The sequence below is a fragment of the Cornus florida genome, unplaced genomic scaffold, assembly GCF_030987335.1.
Source record: "Cornus florida cultivar Cherokee Brave unplaced genomic scaffold, ASM3098733v1 CherokeeBrave_3.0.0_Hap2_Chr06, whole genome shotgun sequence".
Taxonomy (NCBI): domain Eukaryota; kingdom Viridiplantae; phylum Streptophyta; class Magnoliopsida; order Cornales; family Cornaceae; genus Cornus; species Cornus florida.
In genome coordinates this window covers 89,696,021-89,711,374 of record NW_026775576.1, presented here as the reverse complement: position 1 = coordinate 89,711,374, position 15,354 = coordinate 89,696,021, and the positions used below count along the sequence as shown (strand labels likewise).

The window sequence follows — 15,354 nt, the reverse complement described above, 5'->3', positions numbered from 1 at the left end:
CATTTTTATTCTTTTACAAAGTATATAATGGTGATTAACATATGAAAATATTTTTAAAACATTTTTTATATACATACATATATTTAGTAGCATATATGTGTACAAGCGTTCAAGCCTCAAAAATTAATAAATTAACAGTCTTACCCAATCTCACAATATCATTGGGTAAGATTGTTAATTTATTAATTTTTTATTCAAAATTCATTCGAATTTAATTTATAACTCGATTATAAATTAAAAGTTTAATTCTATTATTTGTAACCAATTCAAATTTGATGATCTGTTAAAGGGGCGGGTCAACGTTATTTGAGGCCTTAGGCGAAAAAAATAAAGTGGCCTTTTAATTAAATCTACTTATATATTTATGTCAGTATTATGATAATTATTTATTTTATGATTTTTAAACCTGTCACTAAATTTTTTCCAAACTTTAGTTTCATTATTAATTAATTGGCCATATACTTTCTAATAGTCACATTTAACAATATAAATAAAAATTATAAACAAAATATATAATTTTATGATAACAAAAATTAATAAAACTATAAACTAATTTAAGTTATAGAATAATAGAAACTGATTTCGAATAATTTGGTATAAGACTCCAATAAATTCTTTAATAGAATATAAGTGTATTCAAAATCTTATTATAGAGTGAGATTGTGAGATTGTGAGATTGTAAATTGAAACAGTGGAGAAGAAGAAAAAAAAAAATTTATAATGAGAGAGGAGAAAAAATATATATGGAGTAACAAAAAAAGAGAAAATAAAAGTTAATAGGAGTTTTAGAAAAATATAGAAAGTGTTACCAATTTTCACTTAAATATATATTTAATATTTAGTGTGTGTGTATATGCTGATGTAACGAGGGTGAGAGAGAGCCAAAAAAAAAAAATTATAATAATACAAGGATAGAAATATTTTGGGCACACTTTGTATTTGTTGAGGTTTAATAATATAAGAAAATAAAATATTTAGGTAAGTTATAATATATAAAGAAAAAAAATTTGGGGGTCCCTCAAAAAAAAATATAAAGAATAGAAATGTTAGGTCAATTGTCAAATTTCTCTATACGGTAAAGTTTAATAATTAAAGGAAATACTATAATTGTTTAAGAAAAATTATAATATATAAAGAAATAAAAAATTATGGGACATTCTTATTAGATGAGGCCTTAGGCAACTGCCTAAGGCTATAGCCGCCCTTGTCTGTTAATTAAATATATCTTCTATGAATTATTGTTAATTCAATTAAATCTGAATGCAATATGTTAAGTGATGTACTTTTTTTAATCCAAACCTCTGCTTCTTGCACCTGCAAATTACAACTGAAGGTAATTTTGCATCCCCACTTTTTCTTGGCGTGGTCCATGGTAATTACAACTGAAGGTAATTTTAAGTTTTTTACCAAAATATTATTTAAAATTTTGAAAAGAGGTCCACTGTTTGGTTTAATCAGTAAAAACTTGACTCTCAAGCATGACATCTCGTGTTCGAATATGAGGAGAACCAACTATGTATAAACAATTTTTAAAGAAAGTCTTTGCTAGACTCTTTGATATAAACAAAAGAACTCACTCAAATTTATTGATATAGCCATAAATAAGATTATTGTCTAAGTAAATAATTTTAGTCTCTGCATCTCTACGTATTTTCTTCACATTGGCTCCACTCTAACTCGGTGGCATTAGTGCCTTTAAATTGCAAAATGCAACAATTACGTGGTGTGTAAGTGGATTGGTACTTAGGCACTTGGTACCCTCAATTGCTCAAGAACTTGATGTTTTTTGACTTGTTGAGTGATCAGGTGATCCATATCCAAAAGGGTTCTTGCTTGCCCAGTTCCATTGATCCCGGCACATCTCTTCAATCCCGTATTCGGCTCTGAAAATGTGTTAATCATGCAAGACATTAACAATAAGAATGAAACTTAACTAGTTCAATGCTAGATACTGAGTTGTCAAGTTCACACAAGGAGTATGGTCCTTAAAGAACAACTCGATTCCTACAATGTCACTTTGTCAATATGGTCACTCCATCAGAATGACATGTAATACTGATCAATTAAGTACGATGTGCTTCAAATTAATATATGCATGCATATTCATATTTTGGTTACATACTTCCAATTCAACTCGCGCTCTGCTTTGTCTGTTGATGCATAAACAATTTCAGCATCACCAGGTCGTCGCCCAGCCATGAGCAGGGGGATTTTCTGTGACAGCAAATATAATTCAGCTGAAACTAATCAAGAGAAGGAAGCAGCAACTCACCGAGTAGTAGAAAGAGGTAAAAGGTTAAATGAATGGTGTCGAAATGAAGGTGGCTCTATAGTCCCATATAAAAAAATTGCAGACTTAAAAATAGATACCAAAGAATGATGAATTTCCCTCTCACTAAATTAGGAGGGGATGCTACCTTTCCACAGGCCTTCTCAAATGCAGAAACCAACTCTAGGACTGATGTTCCTTTACCACTTCCCAAGTTATAAACTTCACAGCCTGTAGTTGTCAACAATACCATTAGGCTCAATTTACGAAATGTGCAAGTCTGGTATGACAAAAACAAAAATGACATGAACTGTACATTACATTAAGGCCAGTATTTATTTTATAATGCCTCTTTCAGGAGTATTAGCTCAATAAATAGAGAATGACAAAATAAATTATCATGATATACTAAGAAACATAAATCTTCAGGCTCTATAAATTAGATACATGAGAGGTCCGTAGGACAAGTACTATGGATTATATCAGATGTAAAATTTCATATTTGGAGCACATAAATACCTATGTTGGAGTCAAATAGTTTGCGTAATGCAGCAAGGTGTCCATTTGCTAAGTCAACAACGTGAATGTAATCCCGAACCTGGAAAGAATCAAAATAGAATAGAAGAAATGTCAGATAGAATTTGGTATTAGAACTAGAGAACTTGGGGAAAAGGAGTCATATAAATGACATTTCAGTTGTATTCTGCACAAATTTGAATTCCGCATTTGTTTCTCCACAGAAAAGCTCAAAATCCAACTAGAGTTCCCTGAAAATACATTAAATTATAGTTTTAACAACAAAATGCAGCATCTTGTGTCCTTAACTTTTTGATTTCTTGTTCTAGTTCTTTGTATATCCATAGCACCTAAAGATGTTCTACATAAAAATGTAATTTTCAGGAAATAAGTGAATGAAAATTGCTATGTCACTGAACTACATTCATTCTCTTTAAAAAATTCAACATGTATATAGGAATATTGCTTGAGAAATTCAGAAACATCAGCACTTATTATGTGGTTAAATTTTATTTTCCTCGATCATACAAATAAATGGAAACCAACCTCTACAAAAATTTCAGCAAACCAGCTTCTAAAAATTTATCAACGCCTATTATTATCATATAAATGTGCATAGTGAAACATAAAGAAGACACAAGTTCAAAACAAAATTTGTAAAAACTAGGTTATATCATTGTTTGGAAGATGAAGTACCCCAGTTCTATCCTTTGTTGAATAGTCACTTCCGAACACTGTCAGCTCAGGTCGCCTGCCAAGAGCCACTTGTTGTATGAAAGGCACGAGATTGTTTGGGGTTCCACTGGGATTTTCCCCAATACTTCCACTGGGATGTGCCCCAACTGGATTAAAATATCTAAGTATTATGATTTTCCATTCCGAGTCTGAACTGTAGATATCACGACAAACTTCCTCCATGAAAAGCTGAAACAGAATACATATCATCACACTATGGAAGTGTATAGTAAAAATGGTGTGGCAACGATGTAGAGACCGAGCAAATGAGGATTAATGTTCCTCTTCTCTATGTTCACGAGCAAGCAATATGACAAAGTGTTAACCACTAGAATATGGCCTGAGACGTACCTTGGTTCGTGCATATGGATTCGCTGCACAGAGGGGAAAATCCTCTGTACATGGAACTTCCTTTGGCCACCCATAAACAGTAGCTGATGATGAAAATACAAGCTGAAAATGGGGATAACATATTGAAACATTAGCTCTCTTTTTGATGGCAAAGTCAGTTTTTCCTGATAAACACAGATAGATTGGAATTTTAAATGAGCATGGACAATAAATGTATATATATGAACAATACCTTTTTGCATCCATGGGAAACCATGACTTCCAAAAGATTTATTGTACCAATGACGTTGTTGTTATAATAAAGCAATGGATTTTTCACGCTTTCACGCACAGCTTTCAATCCGGCAGTGTGAATAACAGCATCAAAACTGAAAATGGAGGGTAAGTACACATAAATTAGAGTATATGAAGTTGGAAAATTTAGAGAAATCTTACTGTATTGAAATGTTCAATTATACAAAAATTCAACCATTGTGCACACAGCACATTTATCTGTATACTTCGATTCTTCGTAATGCTTGGATGTGGCATATCAACAATATGTATCTCAATTGAACTGTATCATCATATTACTATATTTATGAATTTACAATTAAACACAGCCTAATTTATCATCATAGATCGAGGCAATTCAATTCTAGAATTCAGTTAAAAAGGAGCAAACTTTACCGAAAAGTGACTCATTGCAAAAAGAAATGTAAGACCCTCACCTTGTGCAAGCAAAAAGTTTCTCCAATGCTGGTTTGTCCCGCAGATCCATCTGCTGGGGAGAACATATATGTGACAATCATGGGGAGAACATATATGAAAAGTGCAATTTGCAGAGGTAAAATGACTTTCAACAGCAACCCTTTTGATGTCATACATCAATATACATGTATAAATGCTAAATGAATATTCAACAGAAATTTGGCGCCAAAGAGCATATATCTTTCCCCATAATGTGACTAGCAGAAACAATGCCAACGCGTATAAATGTATAATGACTAACAAAATCTACTAAAATCAATATTTTTAGGTAAATGTAGTCGAGCAGATAACGAAATGAAGAAATGAGCAGAAATATATGAGACACAAATAGTCAACAAAAAAGTCCTATACAAGAATTTTCGCAGGAAATAACAAGTGAAAGTATTTGAATGCAATTGGTACGGAACCTGATAGAAGGCAAGGTTCTTGCCAAATTCTCCGGCGAGTTTTGCAACTCTTTTGAGGACAATTTCTAAGGGAGAGTTTGGAATGTCAATGACAACCACCTTGAATCTTCCCAACAGAAGTTGAACAACTGTGTGGCTTCCCACATACCCAGCTCCACCAGTAACTAAAATGCTCCTAGACATGTTAGAGATTGAAAATACAGAGTTTTAGAGAGAGATGTTTATGAATGTTTCAAATTAAATAGGGAAATGAATAAATTATATTTATACATATATATAAAAGAATTAAAGGCTCTTTAAGACACTACACAGTTTGTTAAGAAACTGTTAGTTTCAGACACTACACAGTTTATTAAGAAACTGTTAGTTTCAGTAATTCTTGAACAAATGTGTTCCAATAAAATTCAATCAAACATGCCAAGAATTAATATGTTCCATAAAGGTAACTGTTGTGGTAGAGTTCGTACAGATATATATATACCTGTCAGATATTTATGAGTTTGATTAAAACTGTCACAAAGCTTTGAAAAAATAACGCAAAAAATAAAAAATGGAGATGCAGGGAATCGAACCCTGTGCCTCTCGCATGCAAAGCGAGCGCTCTACCATATGAGCTACATCCCCATTCGTTAATGCAAATGAAAAATACATAATTATATAAATATACAGTATAGTTGTAAATAATACATTTGACCCCAAACCCAAACAGGCCATTGGGCTTAAACGCACAAACAACAGCAGAGAACTAGGCCTAAGCCCAAACCAATGGAAAGAAGTCAGAACCCAAACAAAGCAACGTTTACGGGCCTAAGAAAATGTAGAATAACTCCGTCAATGTTTTAATTACTTTGTGTATGTGGCCGTCAATGTTAATAAAATAAATAAATAAATAACAAAGGAATTTGAGTTTCACTGTGAGATTAATCCACCCAATATTTAACAATTGCTTTTTTATATAGTTAAATTTGTTTTGGATAACTTGGAACAACTGGCTGTACGATGATAAGACAGTAACTATGCATAGTTGCACAAGCTGAGTTTCTTTTAAATATGTTTGGACATAGTTTTGAAATTGACATTGAAAAGACAAAAAAAAATTGAGCATTCAATCAATCATATAGAATTATCAATACACTACAAAGCACAAACTGTTTAGATATTCCCATCTCACGCCAAAGAGTGTCTATATTTAAACCCTAAACAGCAAGAAGATAGAATCATGTAATAATTGAATTATTCTCATATGACATAAATACAAAGAAATCGTGAGTTTGAAAAAAAATAAAAAATAAAAAACCTTAAAATTGCACCCAATATTTAAGGCAATGGAAATATTTAAGAAAAACACCTTCTTTTTTTTTTTCTTTTTTTTTTCTTTTTTCCCGGTGAATTAATAAGAGAATTTTTTTTATTGGATAAGTCTTAATAAGAGAAAACTTGTAAACCAGAAAGAAACCGAAAAGACCAATTCCTAATTTCACGTACAAGAACTTCACGAACTCCATAAACACTACTCAAAATTTTTAGGAAGAACGTGTCTTCAGCTCTCCATCTATAGTCTATTTATATATATATACAGACACACACATATTCTCTGATCAGCTTTACATTGCCACAATCCTCATTGCAGCGATCAAATTGAATCCTCTAATGGCGAAACTCTCCGAGTGCGAAGAAGATAATCATCAGAATCAGATTCAAAGTCAGAAGAAGCCAATGCAGAAGAAATCAACCACGCCAAAGCCCTTCAACGCGACGCTCGATCCCACCAAACCTATGGCCTTTCTCGAGACCGTCTTCGACTTCGTCTCCCGCGAGTCCGATCTCTTCAGGAGCGACTCCGTCCTCAAAGACATCATGGTCATGCTTCGTTCTGTGAAAGAGAAAGCAGACGTCGCGGAGAGGAAGAGGAAGGAGATGATCATGAGGCGCATGGCGGAGGAGAAAAGGGCGGAGGCGTCAGCCTCAGCTCCTCCGCCCCCAAAGGAAGAACCCAAGGGACTAGGTATTCTTCCGACTTCAAATGAACACGTGTCATTCTATAATTGTATCACTAAAAATTATTACACATTGTCCGGACAAGGTCCGAACCATGTACTAATTCCTTAGTGTCACATCAGCATTCCTCCTCACTGCTGAGGAGTCGATTATTGTTTCACCAAGTAATGCCTATTTTTGTTGTGTGCATGTTGATCATCAAATTTGAGTTTTATATATACATATAAAGTAAAATACTTTATATATATTTTTTTTGTTTATGTATAAATCCAAAACTAAACTAGTAATTGTATCTTGTTTTGGATGCATTGTACTAATATTTGCTTGCGGACATGGACATGGACATGGATGGACTTGGGACTAAATTATTCATGATACATTTTCATTGTGTCTTGGTTCTTCTTTTATAAGAAAGGTCAAATGTGATGGTATGGGTTGAGACTTCAAGTCTGCAGGGTTGCGTTTAAGTGATGTTGATATCAAATTTCTTGGAGAATCTAAAAAAATGTTGGATGGCTTTTTTAAAAAAAACAATCAAATTGTGGATACATATAGGAACTAGGCCAGATACATTCATGAGTATTGGAGAAATGGATGTGATTCTCAGTTTCTATTATCTGTATACTTTTGTGTCAAAAGTGTTATCTGTGTGACTAACAACTTTCTCTTCTCTCTTTCTGCTTAAATTTTGTTGGCAGTTCCCAACAAAGGTAATGGTCTCGATTTCGATAAATACTCTTGGGGTCAAAACTTGCAAGAGGTCACCATCAATGTTCCCGTTCCTCCTGGAACTAAATCGAGCTCCATTATATGTGAGATGAAGAATAAACATGTGAAAATCGGACTTAAGGGTCAGCCTCCAATAATTGATGTAAGCATATAACCCTTCCAATCATTTTATCTTCATTTTTATTTTTAAGAAAAAGAACAATAAAAATTCTGGAGTGGGTACTCTATGATTTCAGTCATGCAAAGTTTGTTTGATTCATGTGGACCCTTTTCACTCTAATCATCTTTGTTTGTCTACTTGCAGGGGGAGCTTTACCTGTCAATCAAAGTTGAGGATTGCTTTTGGAGCTTAGGTACGTTCCAATGCAAAAAACACTGGACATGCATGTACTCCCGCACAATTTTTGAACACTCTGTTTTTTATATTACTACCTCCATGTGATGGATACAACTTTATTGCTATTATCAATATGTTGTGTTATTGGGGATGGAGACATCTTTTTTGCTGATATCAATATGGGGATATGTTATTGGGGAATGCAGTGAACATAGTACTTAGTGAACCATCCAAATACTCTGCGTGTATGCATAAATTTTCACAGATTTAAGTAGTGATGCGGATAATAAATTTCTTTTTAGTATTTTTATCTATACAATTATATAAATGTCAAAAGAATTTTCAATTTTTTATATAATTTCTATTTAAATACAGTCGAGATTAAACTCTACTCATTGCAAAATATATATACACATCATATTAATTTGGGAGTTCTCTTGAAATAATCTACCTCCCTCGCATTTTCCTTCTATGGCTGTTAAAGAAAAGATGAAGGATGTCAAATTATGAATAGGTAAATAGTTGCTTCTCTAGGCTCGAGATCAAACAAATGCATACATATCTACGATGTGTCCTGTTATGTCCGTCTCTATGTAGTGATTAAAATTATATAATTAAGTAACAAATTCCATATTTATTTTGCACATAATGTAATTTTATTTAAAAATATATATTTTATATCTTAGCCATGTCAAGGACTCCATGCCGCATCTGTTTCCTATTTCCTTGAGGGTATCTTTTTTTTCTTTAGAATTGAACAGTCCAAGATGATAAATCCCAGTTAGAATTTGATTTCTTATCCTATTTTTTCAAAAAAAGTTAATTGATGCATGAAATGTTCACGCATACAGTACTTATGATTCTATGAAAATGTGTTCATCTCGTAGAGGATCAAAAATCCATTTCCGTACTTATGACCAAGCAGAACAAAACAGAGTGGTGGAAGTATTTGATTAAGGGTGAACCTGAAATTGATATTCAGAAGGCACAACCTGAAACCAGCAAACTATCTGATTTGGACCTAGAGACAAGGTCGACTGTGGAGAAGATGATGGTAAGACACTAATGCTTTTCCCCTCCCTGCGATAAAATTGAATAAATAAAGATGATCCCAAAAGGCAAATAGTAATGCTGCACAAATAAGTTCTCATCTTCTTTAGTTTTGTTAATCAACTGAACAGTTCTCATGCCATTTGACTAATTCTTGTCATAGTGACCACCTGTTACATCCCTTTTCTGTTTTCCTTTTCTTCATTTGTTATCTCCTTCCCGCATACAGTATAATAATCAAATGTTTTTTTTGTTTAACTATATGACTAATCCTTCTTGGCCTCCATCAATCCCACCATTTTATCTATTTATTTATTACCACTTACTCGTGGCAACTTATTTTGTCAGTTTTGTTCATGATGTTTTGGCAAGAGAAGTTTCTGCTACTGACTGTGATCTCTTTGCTTAATGCTATTTTCTGGTTCCCGCAGTTTGACCAGCGACAGAAATCCATGGGTCTTCCGACAAGTGGTGAGATTCAGAAGCAAGAGATTCTTAAGAAATTCATGGCTGAGGTAAATGCTTAAGTTAACCCCTGCTGCTTTCTCTATCTGTTTTGTCCAACACCAAAATTGTTTTACTAATCTTCTCATTGAATTCATGCAGCGCCCAGATATGAACTATCCGGGGGCGGGACAGTTTGTTTAATTGGAGTTCATTACTTGGAGATTCTACTACTCATAATTTTTTGTGAGGAGAGAAGCAAGTGTCCCTCTCATATTTTTTGGCTGTCTTTTGGAATTATGTTTTTTTTTTTTTTTTCCTCTCTAAACTTGATATGATATCTTTACTTTTTGTTTAATAAGATGACTTTTACTTTTTAGGATATTACATTTTGATTTGCAAAATTGTGTGGAATTTTGTGTTACCCCATATTTGGAATCATGGCTTGGTGACTATCTTGGATGTCTCTTAGTGGAACACGTTATGTTTTTGATGTGTTTATATTCCTCACTTCTACATCAAATGATTCAAATGGCATTTCAATACACTGTATTTGGCTGAACCTGAACACATAATTCTGTGGCCTGTGGTGTTTGGTTTTGGTTCTGATGTTATATATTCATTTAATTGAGTCTGTACTGTCAAACCTGGACTCACGTCCAGATGGGCCAGCCAAGCGACCTACCCAGAGCCATCGCGGACGGTTCGTTCTCCAAATTATGTCCCATTCACCTGGACACCTGGTATCGGATGGTTAAGTAACTTCAATTGCCCAGTTATGGTAAGGAGAGTCCTACAGATTGACTTTTCTTTTAGGGCTTGTACAAGTTGACCTGTCTGTGTTTGTAACGTTGGTTGTTTTAGTATGGACGGTTTATTTTCTTAAGTTGAAATATTGCATAATATGTGCATGAGCTAGAGTTGTTTTGTAGTGACACCTTTCACTTCAAGACTATATATATATATATATGCAATGCAATCACACCCAGAAACGTGCCCTATAAAGGCCAAACAAGTCGTTCTCTTACGCCCTTTTCATAAAAAAGTTATGGGTCCTCTCAGGGTACCACAAACATTGTCCTGCTCTACAGGGCATGTCCAAAACAGCTGACCCACGGAATTCATCCATCAACATTAAGTCTGCACTATACATACATTCTATATATATACATATATATCATTCTTCTCGATCGATCTAATTCAACGCGTCTTTGATGATCGTATTTGTGTTTTGTTCAATTATATATATATATATATATATCATTCTTCTCGCTCGATCTAATTCCATGCGTCTTTGATGATCGTATTTGTGTTTTGTTCAATTATATTTTGTGCTCTTTTATTGATTGACTAGATTGCTTCATGTGCATTGGAGTCCTATTTGTGTCTTATTGTCTAGGAGAAATTTAATCAAAGAACGAGAACTGAGGACTGAATAGACAATAGACCTCAGTTACTGGAGAAATAAAAAATAAAAAGGGGTAGTCCAGTCATTTATTTTATTGATAAAAGAGAATTGGAGTGGTAGAAGACTTTGTTGGAGGGCCATTATCATTTCCTTAATGTAAATATTTAGATATTTAAATTAACAATTATGCATATTAATATATTTTAGTAGCTTTTTGTGATAGTGCCTACAAAAATATCTATTCTTAGTTTAAAATATACGCATATAAACTTCATTTTCTTAGTGGATATAAATAATATATATTACTTCACATCATCTTCTTCTATTACAACTAAAAAAAATAATGGGGATAGCCATTGGTTAAAGGTTAGATATTTGTTATCTAACTCGTTGAGGCTCAACTTGTATGACATGATGGTACGTAAATTATTTGTATCAATTTTGAGAGAGATCAATCCTAATCAATCATTGTTCAAGGTAGAAAAAACAAAAATTAGCATCAAATGTCATAAGATTATGACAAGTCAAGTTGATCGGCTGAGCTGCTCCCTCAGACAACTCCTTTGTATTGGATTATGATTTCAACACCCGTGTAGTTATACAGAAGTTGTGCCAATTACAACGTGTTATGGACTGTCAAGTTGATTTCACTAGTCATTAGAGACTACAAGTGGTTCCTACGCAAAGTTGATTTACTGAAATGTTTTTTTTAAGGTATTGAATATGGTTAATACTCAACTCATAACATTATTTTTTACCTGAACTTACACCTCACCTTCTTTGTCTGCTCAGTGGGCACACCCGAACTCCTCTGAACTGGGTGCTTAGCATGACACCGAATCAATGATTGAGTCTGACTCTAATACTAATTATAAAGGGTCGGATTCTTTGCAATCCAATTCAAAAACTTAAATTATTAAGTAAAACTAAAAACCAATCCATATATACACATTTTTCTTTCCTTCTGGATCATTCACCTCTAACCAAAAATTGGGTATGTCAGTCTTTTTGGTACATATAAAAGCATTATTGAGAACTTTGTACATAAAGACATGATGGGAGTTGAGCACAAATTGATGATAAAAACAAAAAGGTCAATACATTTCCCTTAAAATAATTTGTTTTTTTGAATAAAAATGGCATTTCGCTATAGTAGTCTGTTTCTTTCCTTAGCAGATAATCAATAGAGAAGAGCTATTTGTCTTGTTGCCATAGAAATAGAGGAAAATTAAATATTAGGGAGACTAAACGAAAGATTTATTATTATTTTTTTTTTTTCACATTACACTCCTCTTTATTTCCTTGTATTTTTTGTTTATTCAGTAAAAAATTATCTTAAAGAAAAAAATAATTAGGAAAATTGTTTTTGCCTTCATTTTTATATGAATGGTGCTAACTGTTTGTCTTGTTGCCATAGAAATAGAGGAAAAGAAAATATTAGGGAGACTAAAAGAAAGATTTTTTTTTTTTTTTTTTTTTTTCACATTACACTCCTCTTTATTCCCTTGTTTTTTTTTTTTTTTTTTTTTTTCAGGAAAAAAAAAAAAAAAAATTATCTTAAGAATAAAATAATTAGGAAAATTGTTTTTGCCTTCATTTTTATATAAATGGTGCTACTCTAACATATGAATAGTGCAAAAAAGCAAATTAGAGGACTCTCGTGTTCTTGGTTCTTGGATGCATTCAAATGGGATTCAATGCATCTAAAGGTTAGAAGCCCTAAAATTTATATTTTCGGTTCTACTAAATCAGTTTGTAAAATATTTTTTTATTTTATATCTCTCACTAAAATTGTAAAAAAAAAAACTTTATATGAAACTCTTTGTATCCAACCCGAAGCCAACTCAATTACGAAATGACTACATAAACATTAAAGGAGAAGAATTAACTTATTTTGGGTCATTTCAAATGGAACTTTGGAAGCTTGATTTCGTGCCATACGCACATACTGGAATCATTGTAATTGACATTCACAAACTAACATTAAAATTGACATTCTTCAAAGTGCATTTTTTCTATTATTATAAAGCTTGATTCCAGACAACCAAATGCGCCCCCAAACTGTGTTTATGTACTACTAATTACCCTTTTTACTAACAAGGAGCACTTACTTTTGTCAATGTCAACTTACTTAGATGCCTCTCTCTCTCTCTCTCTCTAGTGTGTTTGAGAGCATATAAAAATGTCTCTCTCACACATCATATTTTTTTTTTTTGTCTACATTCAAAAGAATACAAAAAGTGCCTTGAATTTTGGGCCATATAAGGGCAACACAAGGGTCCCATTTTTGCCAAAGCAATTCCCATTCGTCTAGAACGACAGTGCCCATCACAATGAGACAATCCCACTCCAGCTGTTTTTCCTTTTCTTTTCATCCATCTTTTCCAGCATCTCTTTCATCTTTGTCCCACACCCTTTGTCCTGAAAAATTATTAATTAGGTATTTGGAGTATGGAAAATGTGGCACTCCAGGCCTGTTTAGTTTGTAATTCTAAAAATAATTTTTTATTTTTGTAGTTTTTAAAAAATTATTTTTTAAAAATTCAGTTATAAAAATATGTGATTTCAGATGACTTATAGGTTTTTTTTTTTTTTTTTTTTTTTTAAGAAGTTTTTGGGAACTGTTTACAGAATTACAAATTAAATCAAATAAATATTTTCTACATCAAGAAAATTAATGAATTTTTATTGGTTAGAAGTACTATACTATTGGTGTCTGTGGGTACTCTCATCTCTTCTCTAATGTCCCTTGAAAGTTTGGGAACACGGTATCAGTGTTTTGATATTGAATTTTGAAGATATTAGGGCCCGCTTGGATTGTAACTTTAAAAACAGTTTTATATTTTCAAAGAATTAAAAATTAAAAAAAATGTTCAAAAACTTTGTTTAGTTTAATTTTCTGAAAAATTGTTTTCTGGAAGATAACTGTCTTTAATAATTCTCTTAAAATAATTTTATATTTTCGTGTTGTTCAAAACTGTTTTCAGAATTATAAATCAAATAAAATTCTGTTTAGTTCAGTTTTCTGAAAAATATTTTTTGGAAATTATTTTTAGATAACTGTCTTTAATAATTCTCTGAAAATAATTTTATGTTTTATGAATTATTCAAAACTGTTTTCGAAATTAAATCAAGGAGAATTCCAAAAAATGCGACATAACAGAATTGACAAATAAAATTTTAATATATTAATTAATACAAAATTTCAATTGTAAATTCCTTTATGAACTTAAATCATTGAAAATTTTGAAATTCTAGAAAATTTAAAATATTTAACCTAAAAATTGAAATGGAAGTGTTTATTTTATCTATGAAATCATAATTTCAATTGAAACTTTGTGGGGGAGAAAAGCTGCTAAAGTGGGGGTGGCAAGAACATTTTCCTTACACAAAAGTAGGAATGGGTACTTCTCAAAATAGATGTAACGATTCCAAAAATGTGACTAGATTCATTTCATCACTTCTTTTGCCAATTTATACTTTCCTTCTTTCTCAATCTCAACTTAATGAAAGACACTGAGTGTTCATATTTGGCTACACCCTTTTGTGTTGAAACTTTCAACCAATCATGCAAAAGGAAACAAACCTGTGTGGAGGGGATCTACTCATACTCATTAAAATTAGGGGCAATATGGTAATTCACTTGGATTGAAAGGACAAAAGTACCCCTACGCCGACAACAAAAACACACGCCACTATGTGGAATTGGAATTATTTTCCATTACTGATTGTGAGGGCTCCCAGCATCTTTCAATTTTTTTGTCCTATCCAGGACAGCGATGACTTGCCCTACACAAGTGTCGCACCTAGAAGGCACCACATGTGGAGAGCTAATAGGTTCAATTCCAATTTAGGTGATGTGGAAGACAAAATGAGCTCATGTACCTAAAAGTAAGTGCTCCATAGAGTTGTAGGGAGCTTTTCCTTGTATAATTTTTTCTCTTTTTCCCAATGTGGGAATTTAAGGTTGTGTGCCAATATTTTTCTATGAGGCATGCCAAGGTGCATTCCTCATTAGGCACTTACTCATCACTCAAAAGTGGGCATATGCTCCATTCTTTTTCATTATTGGGGCTTATAGTTGATATTCTCTAATTACCTTTTCACACTCATCTTACAGCTCAACTCCATTTGTTCAATATTCCTTTTCATTGATTCATTTCCAAGTTAAAAACTATTTGACCTCCAAATATTAGTATCAGCTTATAGAGTCAATGGGTTTTAACTGGTTAAGCGTTTCTTCCGCATTTTAGTCTTTTCTCCCCCCATTTGGCGAACAATACTTGTCTTAAGTCGTATAAGAAGGAATCTCCTTCTTATAATGAGGTGGCCCAATAAAATATTAACAGGTGTTTTGTTT

General features: G+C 32.7%; 2 protein-coding genes and 1 non-coding gene across 3 annotated transcripts; 1 reads left to right on the top strand and 2 right to left on the bottom strand.

The window, feature by feature from the left end:
• Positions 1 to 1,768: 1,768 nt before the first annotated feature.
• On the bottom strand, positions 1,769 to 5,214 carry LOC132314553 (UDP-glucose 4-epimerase GEPI48-like). Its single transcript, XM_059813400.1, has 9 exons — positions 5,029 to 5,214; positions 4,582 to 4,631; positions 4,104 to 4,239; positions 3,872 to 3,973; positions 3,482 to 3,709; positions 2,789 to 2,867; positions 2,418 to 2,500; positions 2,123 to 2,214; positions 1,769 to 1,883 (listed from the first exon to the last, which is right to left on the bottom strand). The coding sequence occupies exons 1-9, from the start codon at positions 5,209 to 5,211 to the stop codon at positions 1,769 to 1,771; spliced, it is 1,068 nt and encodes a 355-aa protein (XP_059669383.1). The 5' UTR covers positions 5,212 to 5,214.
• A 365-nt stretch (positions 5,215 to 5,579) lies between these two features.
• Positions 5,580 to 5,652, bottom strand: TRNAA-UGC (transfer RNA alanine (anticodon UGC)). Its single transcript has one exon. It is a non-coding gene; the product is annotated as a tRNA-Ala (tRNA).
• A 767-nt stretch (positions 5,653 to 6,419) lies between these two features.
• LOC132315015 (protein BOBBER 1-like) lies at positions 6,420 to 10,111 on the top strand. The gene is made up of 6 exons (XM_059813771.1): positions 6,420 to 7,033; positions 7,725 to 7,897; positions 8,060 to 8,108; positions 8,980 to 9,146; positions 9,574 to 9,657; positions 9,749 to 10,111. The coding sequence occupies exons 1-6, from the start codon at positions 6,679 to 6,681 to the stop codon at positions 9,788 to 9,790; spliced, it is 870 nt and encodes a 289-aa protein (XP_059669754.1). The 5' UTR covers positions 6,420 to 6,678; the 3' UTR covers positions 9,791 to 10,111.
• The last annotated feature ends 5,243 nt before the right edge of the window (positions 10,112 to 15,354 follow it).